At 49.3% G+C, this 26,362-nt stretch overlaps 8 protein-coding genes across 8 annotated transcripts; 4 read left to right on the forward strand and 4 right to left on the reverse strand.

Moving 5' to 3' along the window:
* Nucleotides 1-109: 109 nt before the first annotated feature.
* On the reverse strand, nt 110-2,030 carry ARB_02233 (NOL1/NOP2/sun domain protein, putative; the record flags this gene model as incomplete). The annotated part of the gene is made up of 3 exons (XM_003011633.1): nt 110-1,366; nt 1,515-1,804; nt 1,925-2,030. 3 exons carry the CDS (start codon nt 2,028-2,030, stop codon nt 110-112), a joined length of 1,653 nt encoding a protein of 550 aa, XP_003011679.1.
* A 2,079-nt stretch (nt 2,031-4,109) lies between these two features.
* Nucleotides 4,110-5,238, forward strand: ARB_02234 (uncharacterized protein; the record flags this gene model as incomplete). The annotated part of the gene is made up of 2 exons (XM_003011634.1): nt 4,110-4,978; nt 5,043-5,238. The coding sequence occupies 2 exons, from the start codon at nt 4,110-4,112 to the stop codon at nt 5,236-5,238; spliced, it is 1,065 nt and encodes a 354-aa protein (XP_003011680.1).
* An 81-nt stretch (nt 5,239-5,319) lies between these two features.
* Nucleotides 5,320-7,758, reverse strand: ARB_02235 (DEAD/DEAH box helicase, putative; the record flags this gene model as incomplete). Its single annotated transcript, XM_003011635.1, has 1 exon — nt 5,320-7,758. One exon carries the CDS (start codon nt 7,756-7,758, stop codon nt 5,320-5,322), a length of 2,439 nt encoding a protein of 812 aa, XP_003011681.1.
* Nucleotides 7,759-8,560: 802 nt separating this feature from the next.
* Nucleotides 8,561-9,918, forward strand: ARB_02236 (uncharacterized protein; the record flags this gene model as incomplete). Its single annotated transcript, XM_003011636.1, has 2 exons — nt 8,561-8,817; nt 8,874-9,918. 2 exons carry the CDS (start codon nt 8,561-8,563, stop codon nt 9,916-9,918), a joined length of 1,302 nt encoding a protein of 433 aa, XP_003011682.1.
* A 273-nt stretch (nt 9,919-10,191) lies between these two features.
* Nucleotides 10,192-10,956, reverse strand: ARB_02237 (ADP-ribosylation factor family protein; the record flags this gene model as incomplete). Its single annotated transcript, XM_003011637.1, has 1 exon — nt 10,192-10,956. The coding sequence occupies one exon, from the start codon at nt 10,954-10,956 to the stop codon at nt 10,192-10,194; it is 765 nt and encodes a 254-aa protein (XP_003011683.1).
* A 2,954-nt stretch (nt 10,957-13,910) lies between these two features.
* On the forward strand, nt 13,911-15,371 carry ARB_02238 (uncharacterized protein; the record flags this gene model as incomplete). The annotated part of the gene is made up of 2 exons (XM_003011638.1): nt 13,911-14,532; nt 14,596-15,371. 2 exons carry the CDS (start codon nt 13,911-13,913, stop codon nt 15,369-15,371), a joined length of 1,398 nt encoding a protein of 465 aa, XP_003011684.1.
* A 1,198-nt stretch (nt 15,372-16,569) lies between these two features.
* ARB_02239 (uncharacterized protein) lies at nt 16,570-18,324 on the forward strand (the record flags this gene model as incomplete). The annotated part of the gene is made up of 2 exons (XM_003011639.1): nt 16,570-16,618; nt 16,688-18,324. The coding sequence occupies 2 exons, from the start codon at nt 16,570-16,572 to the stop codon at nt 18,322-18,324; spliced, it is 1,686 nt and encodes a 561-aa protein (XP_003011685.1).
* A 3,044-nt stretch (nt 18,325-21,368) lies between these two features.
* On the reverse strand, nt 21,369-24,124 carry ARB_02240 (uncharacterized protein; the record flags this gene model as incomplete). The annotated part of the gene is made up of 2 exons (XM_003011640.1): nt 21,369-23,762; nt 23,846-24,124. The coding sequence occupies 2 exons, from the start codon at nt 24,122-24,124 to the stop codon at nt 21,369-21,371; spliced, it is 2,673 nt and encodes an 890-aa protein (XP_003011686.1).
* Nucleotides 24,125-26,362: the final 2,238 nt, after the last annotated feature.

The raw sequence follows: 26,362 nt of genomic DNA on the forward strand, positions 1-26,362 counted from the left end.
CAAGTAACGAATTAACGAGTTATCCGCTGGCATCAAAGCTTGTTTTGAAATCAACATGAGTCAAGACACTAAATTTAAGCATCATATCTGGTATTTGAATGCTACGACCTTAACTAGAACTGAAGCCCTCCCAGACATCATCATATTCTTCGTCGTTGTCTTCATCACCTCCTACTTTGCCCTCAATTTCTTCCCGCACAAAGATCGCTACAAAAAAACCCCCAGTGCCTTCATCCCCGGCAGGCCAACATCGAATGCAAGCCTCTAACTGTTCGGGAGACAGCTGGGGTGGGCTTTCTGAGCTACCGCCGGATAATACTCCGCGGTGATGCCAGTTCCGAAGGCCCCTTGCCTGCTCTGACCGTAACTCAAGTCTCCAGCCACGATTTTTTGCAATAGATGAGGCTAGCACACGAGCGACAACATCCTCGTTCTCCTCGTGGTGTATGGAGCAGGTGCTGTAAGTAACGCGGGTAGCCGCTGGGAAGCCAAATGCATGCTCCACGATTTGGCTTTGCAGATTAGCAAGCTTAGCTAGCCGTTCACTCTCATCTTCTTTTGCTTCTGTTGTAGGTGAGCTACCTGGGGATGATGAATCCGCTGGGTTCTCTCGTTTTCTTTTCCGATTCTTCGACCCCTTGCTGCTGGTCGTAGTAGCAAGCGTAAGTTCAGACTTTGACTTGGGCAGGTCGAGTTGCGGGACGTCTTCACGCTTCGTAATCCCACTACCTGAACAGCTGGGATCAAGCAGCAGAGCAGTGACATGCTGGAATCGCGTGTCAGCCGGGTCAAGGGCTAAAAAGTCCTGCCCAGGTAAAACTGTCACTATGTTACTCGCGCCGGCCTTTTTCACCATTGTCTGCAGGATCTTGGATCGCGAGTGGGATGCATCTAGAGAAAATACCCTATTCTTTTGCTTCTCTGGAGTAGAAGAGAGCAACGAAGCGAGATGCGTTGTCTTGTTTCCCGGAGCGGCACAGCCATCAATAAGGTCTCCCTTCCACTGCCCTGGATGGTCCCCTAGTAGCAAGTAGGCGGGGAAACAAGAAGCTTTGTCCTGTAATATAAGTCTTCCTTCTTTATATGCAGATGAAGAAGTGATGTCGATGTCACGACTGATGGCCATAAGGTCTGGTATGTGTTCGTCCAAGCAGTACTTCTTCTCATCTGCTGTGGCTTCTGCAAGCTCGGATAAGGAACTCGCAGACTCATAGCCAGCGAAAGTACTTTTCATCTCATGATCCAATGTCGTCAACACGTTATTTATTCGTATCCATCTAGGCGAGAATGCCTTCATCACCTGCTGGTCCTGCACCAGCTTATGCTTCAATTCCTCCTTTGAGGCGCATCCTCGGCGAACTCGCAACTTTGTAAGCTCAGCATTAAGGCGAGACTTGTGGCGCTCTACAGCCAGGCGAAGGGGATGATTCGAGGGAGCTGCAATGCCCCTCTTGGACAGTAGAAAGTCATGGACGAGTAGAAGCGACAGAATGGGAGTTAACTGCTCACATCACCTTGTTCTCGTTAGCAGCAAACCCAATTGATACTGTGAATGCAAAGGAGTAAGCCTGACTGACCTTTGATTCATGCGCCAGGATGCCGGCGTTGTCTATGACCTCCTTGATGCACTCGTTGTACTTTGCGACCTCGACTATCAGAGCGTAAATCTGGGCTGGAGGAGACTTCCACTTTCCTGTGTAGACTCTCGACTTGAGCGAGCCGGCGTGCGACGGCCCACTGAGAACAGCCGCAGCCTCAAAGTAAAGCGACATCCTCTTCCACTCCTTTCCGTATAATCCTCGTTCTTATTTTCAACATCGTCGTCGTCGTCGTCGTTGTCGTTTACTTTTTGTCACTTTTTGTTCTTTAGATTTAGCCGCCAGCGCGCTTGACGCGGCAAATAGCGCCAAGAAAACAAGCCGACCTTCAACGTCAAAGGAAAAAAAGGCGAAGGCGGAGGCGAGGACGAACGAGAGAGAAGCGACAGCAAAGACAACAGCAAGCATGGCGGGACCGTCGAGTAAGTTCATGCTGGAGAGGGAGGCAGAAATGTTAGATGCTTCGTGGCACCGTTTTACTGACCCAATTGATAGATCTTCACCTTGACCCTGCGCTGCAGAAATACTACGGTCAGCACCCTTCGGCCTATTCCTTCGACTGATCCGTGGCAGTCGATGCTATTAACAGCTGAATATCCCGCAGCATACATACTAACCTCTGCACAGACACGCACAAGAACCGCTACAAGTATTTCAGGTGGACCCCCCGTACCGCATGGCTGTCGTTCTGCTACATGGCCGTCATCCCCGGCATCATCGGCTACATCTCCTACAAAACAGATGTGGGTGCAACATCCTACCATATCCATACCCAATTACAACGCGATTCTAACTTAACTTAACCCGTCTAGGGTAAATACAACTTCCGAGGGAAGAGGAGAGGGGACACTATTGCCGAATTTTGAAGTGGGATGACTTGCAAGTGAGCGTGCATGGTGACGCAACACTACGGACTTTCGATCAGAGGCATCCAGTGTATATGTTGGACTGAATAACAAGCGGTCTTGAGTGTGCTGGCTGAAGCTGCGTACTGTTTGTCTCTGTCTGTATTATAACAACACTGTTGAGCATCAATCAAACTAGTGCCAGATAACGTGCTTTTACTACTGCATTGGGCCTCCTATCGAAGCATACAGGCATATATGTCATTTTCATTATACTTGTCCATTGATATAGTGAGGACGATGCATGTTGTTGTCGTATGCCTCCATGAGCCTTGGTAGAATCATGAATGCTGCATTGTTATCTCTTGCAACCACCAGAGGTAGAGAAGCACGTCCAACCGTTTAATAAGGCCGTCCCCCATCTCTTGATCCCCTACCGTATGCGCGTCCACTGCCATCTGGTATCCTTTCTCCTCTCCTCCACTCTCCACTGGGGACGCTGGCTTGATTAGATCCATACATTATTCCACTCCTCCCTGGCCCATATCTCGACCGCGATAATGTAGAGTCCCGCGAAAACGGGCCCCCTCCAAATGCGCGCATGCCTCCTCCCACTGAAGAGGTGGACGGTCCGCGAGAGGGTAACGGGGGAGCCACAGACCCGTCAGCGAGGGGCGGTAGTATAGCACAGTCAATGTAGTCCCCTATCACGAACCGCACATCATGCAGCACCTTGTCCGCCTCATCACCTTCAAGTGCTATTCCTTCACCTTCATCTTCAACCTTTTTCGGTCTTATGATGACACTCCCTATATCTTTGCTGATGTATTTCCCGCGCCCATCCCCCATGTCACCCGGTCGACCGCTAGGCTGGCTCCTTGTGTCAGGGTAAACTAGCCGGAAGCTCAATCGCGTGCCTACCGCAGGGTCGGGGAGCAAGGCGGGTAGTGTTGATGTGAGCAGATGCGCCAGCTCGCGAAGAGAACACGACTGCCAGGTGTATATCTGAAGATGTGGAGGAAGCGGAGGGTTTGTGACTGTCCCATTCTCACCTGTAGACGGTGCAGATAGGATAGGGAATTCCGACAGTGAGTGAAAGGAGTTCTGGCGGTAGAAGAGCTTTAGGTGGAAGGGCGTTGTCTTTTCGCGATCAATCTTGAGAGCCTCCTCTCCCGAAGCCATGACAGGTACACGCCTCTCAAGGAATGTCCGGTGGGAAAGTCAAGGTATACACCCTCCAAGGCCCTTATATCAGTATCGAGAGATTAAAGGGATTTAGATATGTGTTGAACGGCGTGTCAAAGCTGCTGTTGGGGTTATTTACCACGGGCAAAGCTCGCGGTAACAGATCGCGAGACCTGTTCAACCGTGAGATTTCTGTATAATAGCAATGTCCAAGCACGTATAAGCCAGTGAAAAGGGCTAACGCGCGTAGATTGTATGACGACGTAGGTAAATGTGTGTCTGGATTGAATAATAACTAGTGAGCTGGCAGTTAATTAGTTAATTAGGTTGAGATAGAAGTCCTCACGACCGAGAAAGGAAAGAAAAAGCAAAAGCTGGCGACAAACGACCGAGCGAACGAACAACCAACGGCGACCAACTTGAGATTCATAGCAGACAGACGATTGACCACGACAGCTGGGAGGGCTACGTAGACTACACGATGGACTTTGCCTCTCTTATGTCCAAGGAGATATCCAAGGCCAAGTCAGACGCCGCGGAGAAGAAATACACCAAACGGTCTGACATCGAGGCAGCTCGCGTGGCGGCCTACAACGCCGAACAGGAGAAACTGCAGCGAGAACGAGAAGAACGAGCCGAACTCAAGCGGAGGCGAGATGAAGAAGAAGCGGAACAGAACCGCCGACGAGAGGAGAAACGCAGACGGCTCGCCGAAGAGTCAAGGGCACGACGAGAGGCGGAGGAAGAGGCGCGAGAAAAAGAGCGCCGCAAGCGCCTAGGACTGGCTGAAGATGAATCCAACAGCGAGAAGGATGGGACAACTATCCAGGCCGGCGAGGATCTGGATGATGACGAGCTGGTTGGGAAGCTGCGGGAGCTTGGGGAACCAGCACGACTCTTTGGAGAGAGCCACAAGGGGAGGCTGAGGAGATACAGAAATCTCGTCAACCCGGAGCAGAACAGGAAGAAGCTTACGGATGGACCAATTCCTACGACCCTAGAGCTGGTACCAGAGGCCGATATGAAGGTGCCTGATAAGCTGCCTGCCGACGAAGAAGGGAAACGGTACCTGTTCAGACAGCTGGCCTCATACTTCACACTCGTCCTCAAGGAGTGGGAGATCGCCCTGGCCCAGCGAGATGATTCTGTCAAGCAAACCTTTCAGGGGAAGCAGGCTTATAACGCTATGGTACAGTCGCGGGAGAACATGCGGCCACTGTTCAAGAAGTTCGAGAATGGAGATATCGAGGACGGCATCCTGGAACCCGTTGTTGAGATTGTCAGAAACGCCCAGAACCGTCGATACGTTGATGCCAATGACGGATACCTTACATTAAGTATTGGAAAAGCGTAAGCAGAGCTCATATGCACCTATCCATGGATGGGAGAGTCAAGTGCTAACTACATTGTCCAGAGCCTGGCCTATTGGTGTCACCATGGTTGGCATTCATGAGCGTTCTGCCCGGGAAAAGCTACATGAAGGAGGCAAGGGACAGGCCCATATCATGAGTGATGAGATTACTCGCAAGTTTCTCCAGAGCATTAAACGATGCCTGACCTTTGCCCAAGTTAGATGGCCACCGGATGACCAGCTCCAGCTCATGGGATGAGAACACCTTTCTACGGCTACTGTCAATATTACTCATTATCCTAAGACGATATCTATATGTTCGAGGACAACAACAGTTCAATTAACGGGCTGCTTTAACCGGACTATCTTTGCCCACCCCTGTCCGCAAGCCCGCGACCTCAGCCTCCAACTGCTTCAAAGCCCTAGCGTATCGCTCCTGCAAGTCAGATACATCTCCATCATCTAGCTTGACGGGCACCCGCTTTACCGTCTTTCCGGCAGCTCTGGCTACACGTCCTCTGACTATATCATTTGTAAACCATCTGCCCTCGCTATGGGTTACTAGAGTCCAAGCAGAGCCAGGGCGGCCAGCTCTGGCAGTACGGCCAACTCTATGAACATAGGTAGTCAAGCTGTTAGGAACGTCATAGTTAATGACATTATCCAGCAGAGGCAAATCCAAGCCACGCGAGGCACGATCTGTTGCAATTATTATTTGTATCTTCCCCTTTCGATAACCTGAGATGGCCCTCCGCGAGGTGCTGGATTTGTTGGATTTGATAAGAGTTCCAACTTTGCCATCAAGATACGGGTACATTAGAGTAAGTAGACGTGAGAGCCGTGATGCTGCCTCTGATGATTTTGTGAATATCAAAACGGAACCAGATGTATTGTTTTGCTCACTTGAGGTCGATGAATCGCTGCTCACAGACGTACTTGAATCTGAGCTAGAATCAGAGTCGTCTTCTGATGTAGATGTGGATGACGAGGCAGACGAGGAGGATATAGAGTCGTCTGACGAATCACTGGAGTCACTCGAGGACACGCTCGTGTCGGAGGATACGGATATCCGCCTGCTTTTTGTCCTGGTTTTCTCCTCAATGACCATGCCGATATATAACTGCAGGAGTTTCAACAAGTAGAGAGGCTTTTCAGATCCATCGCCTACAGGTATCGAGCTTTCGTTTAGGAGTGACGGCAAGGCAATGTTACTGTCTGGCTCTGCCTCTCCAGCTTCAGCTTCGTCCCTTTCTGCACCATCAACAACCACAAGTTTAGGATTATGTAGTCTCAGAGAATTGAGCTTCGTTATATCTCGAGTCATGGTAGCGCTAAGTATAACTTTTTGGAGTTTCCGAGACTCTGCTGGGTAACTCAACGCCTTTATCAGCTGTTCTAGCGAGCCAGTAGCAGCAGGTTTCTCCTTAGTCTCTAAGGCAGGTAGAACAGTCTCCACCCACTCTTGAAAGCTCTCATTGAGTAACCTGTCAGCTTCGTCTATGACCAGCCATTCAAGAGAGTCAAGTGTAAAGCCTTTAGTCGATCGGATATGGTCGACAAGTCTGCCGGGGGTGCATATCAGTACATCAACACACGGAGATGATTCTATACAATGGCCCGGTAATGTCTTGCTATACTCCTCAGCTTCGGCGATGTAGTCTACCAGACTGAAAGAAGCCCATTCATCCGCCGTCATTATTGTGCCATTCTGGCTCCTAGTACTCTCTGGCCTGTACACGCTTATCTGTTCCATGATCTGAGCCTGCTCGTCCTTAAGCGCAGTCGAGCCAACGGCGGTGCCAATTCGAAGCCCAGAGCCACTTGAACAGAGCTCACATGCATCGCGAACTTGTTTGACGAGCTCTCTTGTAGGAACAATAATCAAAGCCCGTAGCTTTGCAACAGGCAGGCGTTTGAGCCCAGCAAAAATCGGGAGAACGTATGCCAGCGTCTTTCCGGACCCAGTAGCCGCCGAAACACAGACATCTCCGGTGTATCTTGCAGGTCCTTTTGCGAGAAGGGGTATCACCGCCGACTGAACGGGCAAAGCTTCGGTGTATCCCTTGTTCTTGAGAACATCAACCAGACCCGTTCCAACCCCCAAACTTGAAAAACTTGACCGAAGTCCAGACGAAGTCTTGGAGGGTGCTGCCAGCCATGCAGGGAGAGTAGAATAAGATGGTGTTGCGGATTCGCTGGGCGCAGGGGCAGGTTGTGGCAAAGGCACCAGTCCATGGGCTTCTTTCTCGTCATCCTCTACCGGCGGTTTATTTTCTTTCGGACCAGGCAAAACCAGATCCGCAGCGCTTTTCTTCGCCTTCTCGTACTTGGACATAATCTTCTTGTGCCTTTTCGTGGTTGCATCATCCCCGTTGGCCGCTGATATCACTTTCCGTCTGGTGTCATTCTCTTTTGATGGCATCCCTCGAGCTTCATGTTTTCGAGCCTGCTTATCAGATCCGTTTGCCATGCTTCCACCGCTCTCCTTCTTCTTTCTCCCATCAGGCTTGTCCTCCACTGCAAAGGCCGTCGGCTCCTCTGCGCCCTTCTCAGGGTTCGAACGCTGGCTGAACCCATTGCCCACCGCCCGCGCTTCTGAATCTGTCTTCGAGCTGGCACGCATTTCTCCGACATCTTTCTGGGGCGTACCGGCAGTAGAACTCTTCTTCTTCCTGCCGCCCTTCTCGACACTAGGCGGCCTATCCGAGCTATCTTCATGGCGCTTCCGTTTGCGAGTAGCGGGAGATGAATGGTCCGTCCTGTGCGCTGTGTCTGCCATCACTAGTACTCAGGTCACCGCCCGTTAGTCTAAGGGCTATCTGCAAACTGCTGCTTCTTTTCTCATCCTTGTTTTCAGGCTTATTTCCGCCTCTTAACTCGTTCTTCTTTTCTCAATGTTGAAGTTTTGGTTTTTTTTCTTTTTCTTTTTTATATCCTTTTTTTAAGCCTCAATTTAACATTACATAAACTTAACCACGTGATTATAAACCTTATCGAGTCCAAAGCCCAAAAAGACGAGAAAACATCCGCGATATTTTGAGCTTTTCGATTGAAGCGCGCGAGGAAGAGCAGGAGGAGGCGCTGTCGAGCTTGATGTGACCATCTTCACGCAAGGATAGAGCCTTGTCCATGGCGCGCGCTCTCCGTGAGCTTTCCATACGCCCACCATGCCTTACAATATCGCGTAAGTAAAGGACTGTCTGTACACTTCTAGCTTGCAGCTGTCACTAATTAATTACTTGGATACGACATGTAGCATGATAAGTGACTTTTTCTTCCCCCAGCCGGGTATGGGCATTGACTTTTGAATACCTCCTGTTTTGGCTTCTTCCATTAATGAAGAGTTGTAGGTGGAGTGGAAAGTCACATTTATCAAGTCTCTTCGGTGAGTTAAGAGCTGGCTCAACCTTAGAAGCAATTGCTGTCAGAGGCTAATCCAGTAGATATAGAAGCTCATTGACCGCGGACACAAAGTGATCATCGTTACCCATGCATACAAGGGCCGGACCGGAGTACGTTACTTGACCAACGGCCTCAAAGTCTACCATGTCCCTTTCTTCGTTATCTACCGCGAATCAGCCATGCCTACTGTCTTCTCCTTCTTCCCGATATTCAGGAATATTATGATCCGAGAACAGATCGAGGTAGTGCACGGACACGGTAGCTTGAGCTGTTTCTGTCACGAAGCCATCCTTCATGCGCGGACAATGGGGTTGCGCACTGTCTTCACCGATCACTCCCTCTTTGGATTTGCGGATGCCAGCTCCATCCTCACAAACAAACTACTCAAGTTCACACTTAGCGATGTGGATCACGTTATATGCGTCAGCCATACATGGTACGATTGATTGTCTTGCGACCTTCCCACACCCATCTCGCTAATACCCGTTACAGTAAGGAGAACACTGTTCTGAGAGCATCTCTTGACCCTATGATGGTCTCTGTGATCCCGAACGCTCTAGTAGCGGAGAACTTTCGCCCACCGTCATACACCGAATCTGTCAGCGGCTCGTTAAACAATCGCCCATTAACTCATAGAATGCCCGGACCCCGTCTCCTAGGGCCGGACGATACAATAACGATAGTGGTGATATCACGGCTCTTCTACAACAAAGGGACGGATCTACTAATAGCAGCAATACCCCGGATACTTGCGCTTAATAAAAACGTGCGATTTATTATTGGTGGATCTGGCCCAAAGGCCATCGACTTGGAACAAATGCTGGAGAGGAAAGTGCTTCAGGACAAGGTAGAGCTATTGGGCCCGATCAAGCACGAAGATGTGCGTGATGTGATGATCAAAGGCCACATATATCTTCATCCCAGTCTGACAGAAGCCTTTGGCACCGTGATCGTCGAGGCCGCCAGCTGCGGGCTGTACATTGTCTGTACCCGTGTTGGTGGCATCCCGGAAGTTCTCCCGCAACATATGACAACATTTGCAAAACCGGAAGAAGACGACCTAGTGCAGGCAACAGGAAAAGCAATTGCTGCGTTACGGTCGAACAAGGTGCGAACTGAGAAGTTCCACGACCAGGTCCGAATGATGTACTCATGGACTGACGTCGCGCGACGCACCGAACGTGTCTACGATGGGATCTGCGGTGCCATTAGCGAGGAAGAGTTCTACGGCAATTTCCCCAAGGAGAGCTGGACGGGCTCGCGCAGACGAGAACATAGTTTTGCGCTGATTGACCGGCTGAAGCGATACTATGGCTGTGGGATCTGGGCAGGGAAGCTGTTCTGCCTCTGCGTGGTGATCGATTTTCTGCTTTACGTCTTCCTCGAGCTATGGATGCCTCGCAGTAGCATCGACATTGCCCGAGACTGGCCAAAGAAACCGGTTGGAAGAGAAGGCAGCCAGCTGCTAGACGTTCGTCAGCCGATGGACAACGCTCGGCACCACCCTGGCAACGAAACCTGGCAGGAAATGATATGAGTGAATAGTCGATTTTCGTTACGGACGATGTTCTTATTTTTATTATTGATGATACCCTTTTTATACAGATAGTGAGGAGAGCACCATGGAACTGCGTTGTTGACATTGAAATAATCTAGCAATTATTGGAGATGCGCATTCTATGAAGCCTATAGTTAATGATAAATGGCGAAAGTAGTAAATCAAGATAAATCAACAAAACGCCGGGTATATGCAGTCAGCCGTATATTCACATCAGATGCAAGAAGACTCCCCAACCAAAATCGGCTACAGCTACCTCATGACAGGCGGCCGGCCTTCCTTATTCCACTTCACGCGACTCCTGACCCAGTCGACAGCCTCTTGGACACCGGTGCCTGTCAATGCGCTGACAGGGAGCACTCTGCTATCCCGCACGCCGCCTCCTTCTTGGCCTTCGAAGACCTTACGGACAAAGCCCTCCTTGATACGGACGACCTCGACGCAGTCTTCTCTGTCTTGCTTGTTGGCCAGCACAAGAATAGGTACGCCAGCCGTGTCTGCATGTCGGAGAACAGACTCAAGGACCTGGCGGCACTCATCCAGCCTGCCAAACCGTCCGGCACGATCAATCGACTCGATCTTCTGTATCTCAAGCCCGCCGTCGGCCAGCGATGCGCCATCGCCACCGTCACCTGCGCCATCAAATTCTGTGCCAACTTCTCCATCATCCCTAGGTGTAGTCAACGGGCCGAGGTCAGAGACATCTGGGTCATCCCCCACATCCGCGCTGTCAACCACGAAAATAATGGCGTGACAGCTCGAGTAGTAGCTCTGCCAGAGACCGCGCATGGAGATTTGCCCCCCAATGTCCCATATCTTCAAATACATGTCCGGTAACGAGATGGTAGAGACATTTTGACCTACTGTCGGCACCGTCTTTGCAGAGACCTGCTGTGTCTGTCCGTCAGCAGGTGGGATGTAAAGCGCCTTGATCTGCGAGAGCAGCGTCGTCTTGCCCGCGTTATCGAGGCCGAGCAGTAAGATAGAGTATTCTGTATACGCGTAAACTGTCAGCATGCTTTTTTTACCCTCGCAGTAACTAGAGGGTTTGTTTGAATTGCGGACGCCGACCTTCTTTGCTTGTAGCGTACTGGTACAGCGACTTCGCGAGGTGGAACATGCTTGCAGACGGCAGCAACCTCCAAAAACATGCCGCAAGACGTCAAGGGAGCTTTGAAGACTGGTCAAGACAGCCGATACGGCACGAACTGTCCTCCAGCGATGCGCTGTTGCTGGTTATCAACGCCTGCCAAAAAATCAATAGGCTTAACTTCTTATTTTGTAGATAAATACTTCAAACACTGAAAATAACTATGTAAGCACCTTTATCCCAATAGTGATTATGTAATCAATATACAATTCAGAACGCCGTTGAGTTGGAAGGAAAGGCGTTTCTCTTGTCCAATAACATTGCTTTATTCTATGTTATTATGGCTGTAAATATACTTAGTAATACATGCTTAGTAATTACTACAAGGAACAGAAGCATTGTTTGCAGCTAGCACTGTGATGAGGACAAGCAACCTTTGTCTCTAGGCTTGTTCTTGAGTACCTGAGAACAATTCCCGATATCAAATAAGCTGGAGCTGCTTCTTCAAGGTCTTGGGATGTGTATTCTGATGAAATTGGTGGTCATTGTTATTCCTAAGAATATTTGGCTAAGAACTAACTACACGAACGTTACATAGGCGATGCTGCTCAAAACATCAACAACTTCCGGCCTGATATTATATTATCTCTTCCTCGGCTCTTCCATCGGCACTCGGACATTGACAGATCGACATTCTAGTAATACTGTGTTTTCGGTGGAAGATTTTGCTTCTGATTATTTTCCAATGATCTTGTTAGTAACTTAGTGTGCCTAGTGACTAGTTATAGGCCACCGGTGGCACTTCGATCAGCTGGTCCTGAGGCGGCCAAACCGCCTTTCCCGAAAATTTCTTCTAGGAGTCTATTTTCTCCCCAGCATGGGTGGCTCCTTTTAAACTGTAGGTCGAATTTACCCTTTACATAACCGTGTGATGTTACGTGGGTATTCTTAGCACACTGCTCGCTGTCCTTTGAGCTCATCGTGATGTGCCATCCCAAAGGATCGACTCGGGCCTTTCTCCCGCTGCCGGTAGTCTTATGTAGCCCCGACCTAACCAATCATAGTAGAACAAGCCAGTTAGTTATCTTTTCCAAGAGAGCTAACTTTATAACTAATGTACCTTATTAAGATGGCCTTGGGGTATAGGCCCTTATCTCGGGCCGTCTGGTAAGCCAGGGCGATAAGGCCCTGGCGCTCGGCTGCATTTTTGGGGAGAACTCCCCGTTGGAAAAAGTACCTCACTATATTGATGGTTGACATGATTCTTATGTAGCTGGTAACCCTACTCAAACTGGTCGTGTTATGTACTATAGGCCTGGTAAGTCACTGTAGAACACGAGTCAGTTGTATGCTCGAAAAGACTTCGTTGATAGCCCCATCGCTATACATGATGCTATCGGTACCTCATAACAATGGCTTTAGGGTATGGCCCCAAATCCCTTACGGTTTGGTAAGCAAGGGTGATCATGACTTGGACGGCTGCAGGTGATCGATCTGACGTTTGCCCGCAATGGTGGTCGAGTTGTGGAAATTGGACCTGATAGATGATAACAGGCAAGTTGCCTTAGTTGGTCATGCCCTCATGAAAAAAGGTGAAAATGTGTTTTTGATAGCAAATGTTACCTTATCAAAATGGCCTTAGGGTAGATTTTCCTGTCTCGTGCTGTCTGATAGGCCACTTTAACGAGTGATCGGAGGTGCTCCTCATTCTGGGGTAAGTGTCCTCGATAGAAGAAGTACTTCACCATATTGATGGTCGACATGGCTTGGCTCGGGAGATACGGCGTCTGTTGGTTTCACTCAAGGTAAAGGGATTCAGGATAGATAGGAGGTTGGATGAGCATGTCCGAGAGTTTTCTCTGCACGGGTGGGACGGCTGTGTTGACCTGCTTTATAGGTAACTCTTCGCTCGGACCCTGTCGGCGCAGGTGCCATTTAGAATGTGGAAACCGCATGCAACAAGCTGCGGCAGGAGCTTTCGCGTCAACGCGGCCTGCAGTTTTGGCCCCCAAATACCAAGGCCACAGCCAGCCAGTATCTAGCTAGACACATAGCCCCTGCATACGTAGTATATAGGCCGTGAAAATGAAGGGTTGGAGCAAACGTATCAAACGGCTGGCGGCCATGGGGTGCAAAGTGGTTATGCATGCTGTTGCCAGCTGGTTAGTTATTTAGAGGCCGGGTCATCCGCCCCCCTGTGCAAGTCTATGTTTTATTGCTTGATATGTGACATCTGGGTATTCAGAGGCCAGGCGGAATGAGGTTGCATCTCTGAAAAGTAAATGTAGTATGGAACCGTCGGTGGGAAAAGGAATTTGGGAACTGCAGTCGACCCGGCGCACGAAAGCAGAGATTTTATACCCCCGCTGGGTCGGAGCTAACTGACGCATTCACTTCTTAACTGTTGGTTAGTGACTTGGGCGGCCTTCACTGGTGCCCCGAGGCCAGCCAGAATCACTGTCAGGGGTGAATGAACAGCAGTCAATACGAGCTCTCTCTAGCTAGGCAACTGGTTGACAGTAAGTAGTGTTGTAGTCAAGCCGTGGATGTCTGCTTAGGTAAGGGAAAAGTGCTTAGGTAAGTATATGGGTGGGGGAGGCTTAGTAAGTAGTGTGGTTAATCATCCAATAATATCTTGTTAGTTCACTTAGTAATAAAAATTACATAATGAGAATACGCTTTCTAACGTAAGTTGCTCTTTTAGTCCGCCGTATAGTCAACCATTAGTTATAATAATGGAGTCAGTTGGTTGCTCTTGGGTTTCCTGGCAAGCAGAGGCTGGCCTTGTAGCTTCATCCCGCTCAGGCTGGCCTGGGTTCATTCTCCTAGCCCGGTCGTTTTGGCAACTAAGGTCATTTGCAGCAGCCTTGTCACGAGTATCATGAGGCCACCTTTTCTACTGTCATCGGCCCTTTTCACTTTTGCAAGAAATACCCCAAAGTTCCAGCGTGTGCTCCAACGTCTTCCCCTGCAGTTTTCAACATTGCCAAAGCTTGCCACGTCCACCCCTCGCGAGGCTCCAGGTTCCCAGTACGAGTATATTGACGACAGTGTGGAATTATTAGAACGATACCTGCCGGGGGGGTATCATCCGATATCAATTGGAGACCTACTGAACAACCGCTATCGCGTTGTTCACAAGCTCGGCCATGGAACATTCTCTACGATCTGGCTTGCTCACGACAAACAGAAGGCTGCATATGTAGCTGTCAAAGTGAGCACAGCAGATTCAACCCCTAGGGAGGCTGATGTTTTGTGTACCATTGCCAGCTCGTCTTCCCACCCTGACCACCCAGGCCGGGCCATGATCGCTAGGATCCAGGACCAGTTCGAGCTCCAGGGCCCAAACGGACGTCATCTATGCTATGTTACAGCTCCAGCACGGTGCAGTGTAGCCGCTGCGAATTTCTGCCGGCTCTTTGCTGTTGAGACTGCGCGGTCGCTCGCTACCCAATTGGTGTTGGCTGTTGCATATATCCATGGCCAGGGGTTTGTTCACGGAGGTTAGCAAACCACAAAAAGCTATCTAAGACCCTAGTATAATCCAAACTAATTTCTTAATGCAGACATTCACCTGGGAAACGTTCTGATTCGGCTGCCATCTAGTCTTGATCAGCTCTCTGTTGACCAACTGTACGAGAAGTTCAAGACGCCTCTCGTAGAGCCGGTTGTGCGGCACGATAAGCAACCGCTTCCCGCTGGAGTCCCGTCTCACGCAACCCTCCCTGTCTGGTTGGGAAAAAGGGCAAACGAAATTTTGCCCACTGAAGCTCATCTAATCCTAAGCGACTTTGGTGAGGCCTTCTCACCATCTGATCCCCACCAACGGAAGCTGGGTGAGCAATGTCGATCACCTGCTGCCTTCTTACCACCGGAAGCGCACTTTGAACCAGAGAAACCGATCTCCTTTCCTTGCGATATCTGGACGCTTGCATGCGCCATATGGTCTATTCTGGGTTCCCGCGACCTTTTTGAAAGTATGCTGGCTACAAGCGATGATATCTCCAAGCAGCAGATGGACATTCTTGGACCGTTGCCACTTGAGTGGTGGACTGCATGGGAGGCCCGTCCTAGATATTTTGACGAAGGAGGCCAACCAAATGAAGGCCGGTTTGTCTACCCTTCTCTAGAGCATCAGTTTGAGCGGTTCATACAAAAACGTCGGCAGGGGGATAGGATGGGTGAATTCGATGCCGAGGAGGCACGGGCATTGCTTGACATGATCCGTCCCATGCTAGCATTTAAACCAGAGCAGCGGGCAACTATAGAGATGGTCCTCGCTTCAGACTGGATGATCAAATGGGGGTTGCCAGAGTTTCAGAAGCTACAACCTGTTAACTAGCGATTTATTCCTGTGAATACCCTGTACCATATTGGAGTCGCTAGACTTATCGGGAGAAAGAGCAGAGAGACTCGATTAGAGAGACGCATGCTGGTTATTCCAATTCAACTCATTCATATTCCTGTCAAAAGTCGTTGATTCTTTGATAGAAATAGGTGCAGTCGTAGGCGTAGGCATATCATCCCATTGGGCAGAATCCAATTAGATATCTTATATTATTTGAAGAGTCCGTTGACTTGCAAACAAGCATTATAACTATGTAGCCTTCGAGGCAGTGATTCACTGGGCTAGCTACCTGCTATATCCACAATGATATACAGAGGGCTTCTTGTCAGAAAAAGGTCCTACCTTTGCCGGGTCAGCCAGGACAGCACTCTAGAAATAGCTAGACATCAGACTACTGAGCTAGAAGGCGAAGCCTGTGAGGCTTGCCTCGTGTTGGAAGATACCGAGAGAGTAAATTTATTATTGATATCCATACCCACTCTGTAGGTCCCGGTTTGCAAAGGATTCATACTAGCCTCTACCTAGATTGGATGGCGGGCACATTGCCCACCTGCAGAATGCTATCCCGGAGTTTAGTTATTCCATTTATCCTCCCGGACCAATCAGATGCATGAGTATCAACCGTGTTACATAAGCAATGTGAATTTGTCAGCACTTCGGGATTTTGCCGCTCGGCGCATGGAAACTTTAGCTAAAAAAAAAAAAATAACTAGCGAAAGCCGGATTCTCGTCCACCTCCGGCTCTGCTCTCTCTGGATTTATAATCAGACGGACGGGACGGCGATGGCAGGATCCTTCAGTCGAGTGCATTATTAGCATGTACATATTGCAGCGGGTGTCCGAGTTTGTTATCCTCGTCCGCTAGCATGCAGCCGTGGCCCAGGGCGGGCGGCACCACCGGTTATTTAGTTATAGATCTATAACTACCTCCACCACAGCCGCAGTTATCACAGCTTCGGGTCGGCATCAAACCACTGGCGAACAGACGGGCCAGACACTCGTTTCTCTCTCGGTTATAGAGGTAGAGGCAGCCATATCTTCTCTCTCTCTCTCTCTCTCTCTCTCTTCGTGTCTCTTCACTGCTCTAGACATAGAGAAATGCGGGTGGCTCTACAGCCGCAGGATATACCACTCTCCTGCCATCCGATTTTCCCCTCGCTGACAACCTGAATTCCCCTCCTATATATTTACCATGGACGGGCAACGGTCTGACTCGTCATTCACTGACGCAGTTATCGTCGGTAAGTGGTGGGCTTTGCATTGTTATGTTGTATAGAATATAGACCAGCAACGCTAACACTGCTGTCTAGGAAATGGCCCCTCTGCTCTGATTCTATCCTATATTCTACATGGAAACGTCCCCTACTACAACCTTGACTCACCTCATCCTGATCCCATATTGCATGCAAAGCTGAGGGATGCCACGGAGCTTCTCCGGCTCGATGTTGCCCGCTTAACCAACCATTTCGAAGCCTCCCGATTCTCCTACTCGACGCAGTCCTTGCCCATCAACTCCCTGGTTGACTCGCTCGTCCGGCCGTTTGGCGAGACCGATGATCGCGAGTCAGCATCCTGCGTCTCCTGGCATCACGATCCCCAGCGTGCGGTTCCCCATCTCTGTCTTGGTGATGCGTTGCAGCCCGGTGGCCAGTGGACTGAGTGTCCTCCCGGCACCACATGGGATATCCAGTCTCTCAGTTACGCGGGGATGCTTTCTTTGCCAGGGTACAGCTTCTACGATCACTACTACGCTACTCATGGTGTCCACATGCCTTCATATACCCGACCATCCAGACTGGCAATAGCAGAGTACCTGGCCGCATATCCGGCCGCTGTTGGTATCGGCAACTCCATACAAAACGGACGGCTAGTTTCTGGTGTCTCTCGAACAGATGATGGCTTCTACATTTCCTCACACCGCATTCATTGCAAACACCTTGTCCTCGCATCTGGCATATTCACCGAAGTCAAACCTGCAAGACCTCTCCTCCAGCCACTACTCTCTCTTCCAGCTCATCCAGATGTATCCACGACAGAAAAGGCACCTCTTCTTGTCATCGGTTCTGGCTTTTCAGCGGCTGACATCATTATCTCTGCTCCCCGAGACCAGAAGATCATTCACATCTTCAAATGGGAGCCGGAAACAAATCCTTCTCCGCTTAGAAGCTGCCACCAGCAAGCGTATCCTGAATACGCCGGAATATACAAGCTCATGAAACGCAGCACGCTGGCCAAATTCACTAGCTCCAAACCAAACAAACGAAACCAAACTTCTCTCTCTCCCTTTCTCACCACTCGCGACTGGGATGATATCTATGAAGCCCTGCCCAACACGCTCGTTGTGGATGTGGAGATCGATGGCACCGAAGGTATTGTCACTTTTCGATGTAGTGACGGCTCCACAATCACTCGCCGTGTGTCCGGCTTATCCTACGCCGTGGGCCGAAAGGGCTCACTGGCCTATCTTGACCACATGCTTCAGCGTGAAATACTCGGCGCCGGCTTTGACCAATCCCAAGATGCATCCATTGCCAAAGACACTCTCAAATCGGCTGCCGTGAACGATCTCGAGGTAGCCAATGACGTGTTTATTATTGGCAGTCTCACAAGTGACTCCCTTATTCGTTATGCTTACGGTGGCTGTATATATGCAGCAGGGAAGCTCATGGAGCGGCACGCTCAACGTCAGGTTCACCCCCCACCTTGCGATGGTCCTGTTGATCACACAGTACCTGGCCAGCCGCAGCCCGACCTTCCTACCACCCCATCACCCAATACACCAATGAACATATTGAACCATACCAAATTTAATAATAAAAGCAGCAATACAGTACCCAGTGAGCTTCGCATGCACAGGGTCTCCTCTGACCTTAAACTGGGATCAAAAAGTGATAGATTTGGCAGCAGAAGGCAGCGACCTTGGTGGGCGTTTATCTTTTCTTCATGAGCAATTTTATATATCTTTAAGCTTACAATGCACACTGCTCTTGTTGCATTCGTCTATACTCTCTATTAACTAATACCACCCGTGCATGAAATACCAGCATCACTGGGCCTCTTTAACCTCCCTCCGATACTAATTGACTACCAAGTTTGATAGATCCTAGGTGAAATTTCTTTCACCTAAGCTGTCAAGGGAAGTTGAGGTGATAGCAGAAATAAAGCCTGCCTACAAACCTGACACTTGGCTAGTTTGCTTTGCTTGCCTGCATGCATGCATATGATACCCCTTGCTATCATAACCAATCTGCAGATAACAAAGGAAACTCTAGTATACACCAGATATGTAGCGGGTGCATAGCCGAGATGGCTACATGCAGGAACCGTGTCAAATATACCTTCATGCACATTTGCCAGAGAGTAAATAATGGCTATCTTGAGATGCTCCAACTTGGTTGGCGTGGTGAGTATTTTAAGCCTGATTGTGAAATCCACACCAACGATATACCCATCCTATAATGTATATCCCTCCTGGTAAGAGCTATTAAGATGACCACGACAGTTGAGGGATATCCTCCTGTAATGCACGCCAGAAGTCTTTTACTGTCCACTTTTTAGGTGGGACTGTAAGGCGGCGGTTGGCAGGCTGTTTGTTATGCAGCCTTGGGTTGACTACGCCAGAGGCGTAAATTATAATGCCAAACGGCAGGGCTTTTGGCATATCCATGAAATCCCGCTCACCATAGACTGCATAGCTAGTTAATGCAACTAGTTACCCGAGTATATATTGGATAGGGGATCTATGGTATAAAAGAGGCAACCTTGTCGTCTCAAACACAAGATAAGAAGAGCACATTCAGCCTCTCGAATCACCTCTTTTCTCCTACCTGCCTCTAGAACAGTAACTTATCCTCTCTCAAGATGCGTCTTCCGGTCCTCCTGGTGCTATTCCCAATCCTAGCTTTCGCCAGCCCTGCTCCCATCAGCCCTGCTCCCGAAAACCCTCTTGAGTCTCTACAGGCCAGAAGTGCGAATTATTGCTGCAAACCCTTTCCGCCAGGTAGCAAGGTAAGTCTCCTAGAGAGTGAACTGACTAGCCAACCAGCCGCTTCCGCAACTGATATACTAAATCAATACAACTAACTATTCTGCTTAACCATAGAGCTGGCGCCTCTGTGGAGATGGCACGTTTGGAACACCATGCTGCGGATATGGGAGTAAGCATCCGCCTTTACATCACCCGTATCTGCTGTGTTTTGATAGCCTGTGATCCGATGTCTAACTTCCTGTCCCGTTATAGAGTGTAACATTTTTTGTTGCGCCTGCAAAGGTGGATGCCGTGTGGTTTAGAGGCGGCTCTAAGACACGGCTTATTATCATGGATATTTAGTTAACCATCTTGGTTAATGATAGTATTCATCAAATGTTGCCGGCATCAACTGATACTGACGTGACTATAAGCCAATTTCCGTGTCACCGCAAACGGCGTTAACGAGTTACTCTGCTCCATCACATTATCTTTTCCTTGCTTTGATGTGGATTGCTGTTCCTGAATACGATAACTATGAGTTACCTGTTCTCTGTGAAGTGATCAACAACATGCATGAGTTGAACCAATATCGTTCTTTGTGTACGCCGTCTGGCTACACTTGTTCGCGCATGATCTATAACCAACTGAAATACCCCAAGGCTGCACAGGGTAAGATCTGGAACGTTGCGGGATACTTCCTTTCCATGATTCCAGGCCCGTATCTTATCGTCGGATGTCATTGTTATACCATTCCATGCATGTAACTATACTATGACTACCGTTTATCGTGAATGAGAACTGCTAGGTCGCGCGATAACCCCTTGATGGCCGCTGTATGGCGCAATTGTAACTGCGAGGAATTCATTTACTGTCCACTCCTTTTCAAGCTTACTGTTACGGCCCCTCAAACATAGAGGCCGACATGAACCTGCGAGTGAATGAGTTCTCCCATGATAGCTATGACGTCGTTCTTATCACAGATCCACGCCGATATAACATGCTCCTCTGGTATAAAGATGCACCCTTCCCTCCCCTGTAGCCATCCTTAGCTCCAAGGCATAACAGCACATCATCTACTTGACTATATCTGGCCCCTATACAGATCAGAGACTACGCACCTTTTCCTTCACAACAATGAAGCTTTCGGCCTTATTCGTCTTCCCAGTACTGGCCCTCGCCAGCCCATTCAACCTCGCTACCACCCCCGACACGGCAATTACATCAAGAGGAGAGCAAGCCTGTTGCAAAGCCTGGGCGATTGCAGGACCAGTAAGTGACCAGGCTCTGCGTCAGTAGTTTTATGGAAGAGAACTAACTCACCGTCTTATGTATAGAAGTACAATAAGTGTGAGGATGGGACAACTGGAACTCCTTGCTGTGGATATGGAAGTAAGTATATATATCATTGCTTATGAAGCGGGATACCCATTAACTAGAAGAATGACTAATTTATCCCTAGAGTGCAATGGTTTCTGCTGTGCTTGCAAGGGAGGATGCCGCAGAGCGAAAGGCTAGGGCTCATATATTGACGCATGATGTTTGCCATCGGATCTTGCTACAGTTAACTAGTTAACTAGATTTAGATACAACTGTAGCAAGGAATAACCTGATTGGTCTTTCTTTACTACTCCCGTATGCAACCTATAGAGAATCTCCATTATCAAAATATGCCGATCACGTAATTTAGTTACTTCAACAGCTAGATGTAAGTTACGTTAATCCTCGTGAAAGGTTCATGGCACACAAGAGATCATGTTCATTTATACAAAGGACTTCAATTCATTAGTTTATAAATCACGGGGGATAATCAAGTATAGTGGTGTATGGTGACAACAGCTCCCATCCGTTTTGGGGCATCCAACCATTTGAAACATCATTGATCCATTCCAATCCGTACAAAGAAAAGAAATTAAAAGCAACTCGTGACAATGACCATATTAGGCGCGAGTCATAACCTGGATTTACCAGCGGTGATTATATAGGGCGCAGTAGGATTAGAGAATCATAGGCCTCACGTCGGATTATATAAATGCAACGAGTAATGCCATGCTGGAGATACAAGTCACAACCTTGCCCCAAGTTGAAGGGGAGAGGGATCCTGCACCTCCAGGGAATGGAACAGGGTCTGTGGAAGAGGAAGGTGGGATGCCGGTCCCTGAGCCAGGAATGGAGCCGCCCCCGGTAGTAGTCGCTGTGCCCATGCTAGTGGGGACAGGGCCCTCGGAGGAAGAAGAGCCATGTCCTCCCCCACCGCCGCGAGTGGTAGTCGAACCGCTGGCCGTGGACGATGGATGGCGCGTATTGGTTGACTCTGGATCGCTTCCGGTACTTGAATGTGTCGCGGTAGATGTTGACTCCGTCGATGCATCCGTCGAAGTAGGCTCCGTTGTCTCCGTGGACTCAGCTGTAGAAGTGGTCCTAGTCCTTTCTGTAGTTGATGAATCTGTCGATGACTCAGTTGATGATTCACTAGAAGTCCTGCTTGATTCAGTAGAGGAAGTTTCACTCGTTGTCGCAGTTGAAGAAGATCGCATTGAGGTAGAAGACTCTGACGTTGTCATGGAAGTCATAGAGGTAATAACTGTTGAATGAGTAGGCGATGAGGTGGTAGAAGAGGTCATTCCAGGCTCAGGCCTAGTAGTAGGGCCACTGGGGATAGGAAGGGTGTCACAGTAATCAAGCCATTTCTGGAATTCTGGGAAGAGAACAGTGTCAAAGTCTGAGTATGTGCCATTGGATCTATCATTAGTGCATTTTTTGCATTGCCCAACAAGCTTCATAAACAGAGAGTCCGGCTTGCACAGCGTGGGATCTGCTCCAACGGCTTCTGCTTCAGTCGCGGCAGAATCACACTCATCGTAACACTCGCCGGCCACAATCTCAGGACCGCGTTTGAAAAGAGCGGACAAGGAGCGACGGAAATAACCTTGAGAGGTTGCCGTCACGTTCTCAAACGAGAAGATATCAAACGTAAGGCCGAATTTTCTTGGGTCAATGTTGAAGTAGCCGGGAGAAACAACCCACTTCTCAACCTTACCAGGTGTCCATTTCTGTGGGGGGTGTCTTGGAGGGCTAGGAATACACTCATCAGGGCTACAAACAAAGTTCTGACTTGGAAGTCCGACCTCGAAGTTACACTGTCCGTCCGCGGGAGTACGCTTTGGTCTGCAAAGTTGTCCAGGAGGACATCCCCAAATGTAGTTCGATGGAAGTGGCGCCAATGGAGTATATGTTGGGTTGGCAGTGCGGGTTGGGCAGAGAGATATGGAGAAACTCGTTGTCGTTGTAGTTACTGTATTGGTCTTGGTGACAGTAATTTCCTTTCCTGGCTCTGTCAGTGTCTGGGTTATGGTCGATGCTGGCAAAGTAGTTGTAATCACTGTTGTGCTGGCAGGGATTGTCACTGTGGTTCCAGATTGGGTTACAGTACTGGCAGGCAACGTTTGAGTCACTGTCATGATGGTTCCAGGAAGGGTGGTAACCTTGGTGATTGTCGAACCCGGCAGGGTAATTACATGAGTCTCCGGAGGTGGAGTGCTAGTAACCGTGCTCACTGTTCCAGGCTCAGTGTAGGTCTGGGTAATCGTCGAGGCGGGAATTGTGGAAGTTATTACCGTAGTGCTTCCAGGAAGGGTGACTGTGGTTCCTGATTGGGTAATCGTGCTAGCAGGCAATGTGCTGGTCACCGTCATAGTGCTTGCTGGAAGCGTAGTCACCTTTGTAACAGTAGATGCAGGCAAAGTGATGATTTTAGTCTCCGGTGGCAGTGTAACAGGAGGAGGAGTCACGGTAGGCCCTGGTACCGTAACTGAAGTGGTGAGAGTTGTACCTGGTAGAGTAGTGTACATCGTAGAAACGTAGGTTGAAGTGATGGTAGTAGGTACCATAACAGTTACCACTGACGTGACAGTTCCAAACGTGGTTGTCGTTATGTAAGTGGGCACGACGGTTGTGAATGTGGTCGTAAGCGTGGTCGTGTCCGAGATTGTGGTAGGCTGAATAACAGTTGTGGAGACGGTAGTTGAATCATGGATAGTGGTCTCATTGTAAACGGTGGTAGGAATAGTCGTCGGCACCGTAGTGGGCACTGTTGTGGGATCAATGATGGTAGTTGGCTCGAGGACCGTTGTGGGGATCAGGACCGTCTTGGTGACATAGTCAGTGATAATCTTGGTGATACTGGCGGTCTCCGTTTTTGTTTCGGTCTTGGTTTTGGTAACAGTAACTGTATGTTTCCCACCTCCAGGCTCACAGCAACAGCAGCAGGTCGTTTCCGGGGTGTAATTGTATCCTTCAGCACTCCCAGTGCTACGACCAAAGATATTTTTCATATCTTCACGGCGTTTATAGATACCACCTTGCTCAGGACAGGTATCATTTTTGCATAGCGAACACCCCTTTGCCCAGCAATATATCTATTTTTATTTGATCAGATTCGCATCAACTCGTGGTGGGGGGATAGCCAAGAGAGGTTCAAATGGTTAAAAGATAATCTTACATCACAGTGCACGTCACTGCCGGGTTTCGGCGGCTGGTTGGGGCAGCCAGGAAACTTGCATCCATCATCAGGAGGGGGAGAGGAAGTGAAGATGGTTGTTGTTCGAGGCGGACAGCTATGAATAGTGCTTGTTGAGGTGATGGTGGTGTACGAAACGGTGTATCTTGGAGGGTATGCTCCGTAAGCCTCGGGTCCAGTTGGGCTGCGATAAGTCTGAGTGGCATCAGCCTGGAGCACTGATGTAGCCGCCCACAGAAGAACAGATGTAGTCAACCTCATTGTGGCGGGTATTCAGTCATAGACAGTAGAAATGACCACACGGCGAAGCAATTGGAAGCTTAGAGATCACTACTCATGTGCTCGAATAGCTAACGAGAGTGAAAGCTAATGCTGCGCGAGGTAGGAAAAGAGGGAGAGAGAGAGAGAGAGAAGAGATGCGACAACAAGAGTAGATAAGAAGGACAGAAACTGTCACCTAGGCAGAGCTCAGGGAGGTAGGGGTTCCCTAGTCAATAAAATAATGTCTAGCGAATGTCAAGAGAAAGCCAGTGGGATAAAAAGAAACGAGCAAGGTCAACAAGTGCCTGCGTATGAGAGGTCCAGGTATGCTCCATACCTGCACCAGAGAACCAGAGCAGTGGGAAGAGCGTCAGGTAGTAAGTTATACGGGAGAACCTGAAGGATCTTGGGCTAACCACAAGCCTACAGCCTCTCTCGACCAGCTCCGCCGCCACCATTTTTGCTTTGATCTTTGGCGTGGAAGAAGAGTCAAGGTCTCCCCAATCAAAAGCTGAAAGAAACGGCTGAATGCAACGTCACTCCCGCTCGCAGACTGCATGGTATTAACTTTTTTTTTTTTTTTTTCGTTTTCCTTCTCCCCCCTGCGGAATGGGCTTTCGCGCAGTCTTTTTTCAGGCGGAAAGAAAAAAGATCGTGAGAGAAAAGAGAAAAAGAAACGAAAGCAAGCAAGTGGTGAAGAAAGAAAACTGACAAGGCTCTTGCAGGCTTGCGTCCGCTGCAGGCCCTCCACACTCGAGGCCCCCAGTCATCGACCGGACTGGTTGATAACAGTAGTCTGAGCTTTTCTTCCCTCTTTTAGAATGGGGATGCAGGATTGACGCAGGATGCAGATATCTCGCCTAGTCTCAAAATGGTTAACCGTGGATACAAGGATATGTCGTCTGCGGGTTCTATGGACGGGGATGAAATATACAACTAGCGGACAAGTTGACAGCATGCAGAGATGATCGTGGGCGCCGCCCTGCTCTGGCAGTGGTAACTTGTACTTCTCTGCAGCTTATAATACGGCCTTGAATCTTTATTAATAGCAGCGGTACGTATAGCTGAGTGACAGTGTGGGAGAGCGGAACGCGCCCGACGGTCTCGCGCAACATATTGTCATACCAGGGGTTCGAGACCTTGAGTAGATGACGAAGCGTTGTATGTAGTAATTGTTTTGCTGGTTCACTGGGTGGTTCACTGGGTGTTTGACGGAGGTTGAAGTCGAAGTCGAAGTCGAAGTCGCCGTTTTGAGCCGCATGGATGGCACATGACCACGGCCCGCCGCGCCTCCGCTTTGGCCGTCGTCGTCGACTTCGAACGACTTCATCTCTTCAACCTCCAGGCAAGACGGCGACGAGCTGGTCACTCTGCTTGCTACTTCGAGGTTTACGGAGTACACCCAACAAGTCACGCAGGGAGACTGGATGAACAGCTCCCGCCCTGTCTCAGATTCGCCTGGAAGACGCTTCTCGCGGGTGTCTGCATGCATGCCCTGCTCTTTGTGCTCCAGTTCTCGCACAAGCATGGCTCCCCTGCGCGCCCATCAGTCATAACACGCGGCGATATGAGTTAAGGACTGGGCACTCCCATGCACGAGCGAGTTAGACACGCCCGGAAGTGATATCTTCACGCAGGCTAAGAAAGGCGCATGTCTCACAGGGGAAAATTCAACCAGTTAGCTAGCTGGCTAACTAACTAACGACCGATAGTCTTGTTGTACCTGCTTCTGCACCCTGCTTGAACCACAGAACCCATAACAACGGAGTACAAAGAATGGAAGAAGCCAAAGTTGAAGCCTTGGACGAAACACACACCCATTCGTCCAAGCCTTTGACCAGCCCTCTCACGCCACACCACCCTCGCCAGTGGAAAGTCAAGCTCAGCCTGGCTGAACGAGAAAACAAAGCAGAGGCGGAGTCGCCGTTGTTATTTTATTGTGGGTTTATCCAACGCAGAGAGAGGCGGGAGGTCTGAGATGGCGGTGCTCAGCTTCAGCTTGTCCCTCAGTCTTCCCACTCGTTAGTTAACTACAACGTCAACCACCTGGTTAAACTAACTAGTCAGTTACCCACAACCCGCCGGTCCATCAACCATCAACCGCTACCCACCAAATTTTTTACCATAAAGCTTCCAAAAACTCCACTAGGTCGTGACGCAATAAATATTTACAGAAATTATACATATATCATTACTGAGATATTCGACTCATCAGCGGAGTTAAGTGGAAGTTTTGCC

The sequence above is a fragment of the Trichophyton benhamiae genome, assembly GCF_000151125.1.
Source record: "Trichophyton benhamiae CBS 112371 chromosome Unknown Abenha-G-c-31b08.f1, whole genome shotgun sequence".
Taxonomy (NCBI): Eukaryota; Fungi; Ascomycota; class Eurotiomycetes; order Onygenales; family Arthrodermataceae; genus Trichophyton; species Trichophyton benhamiae.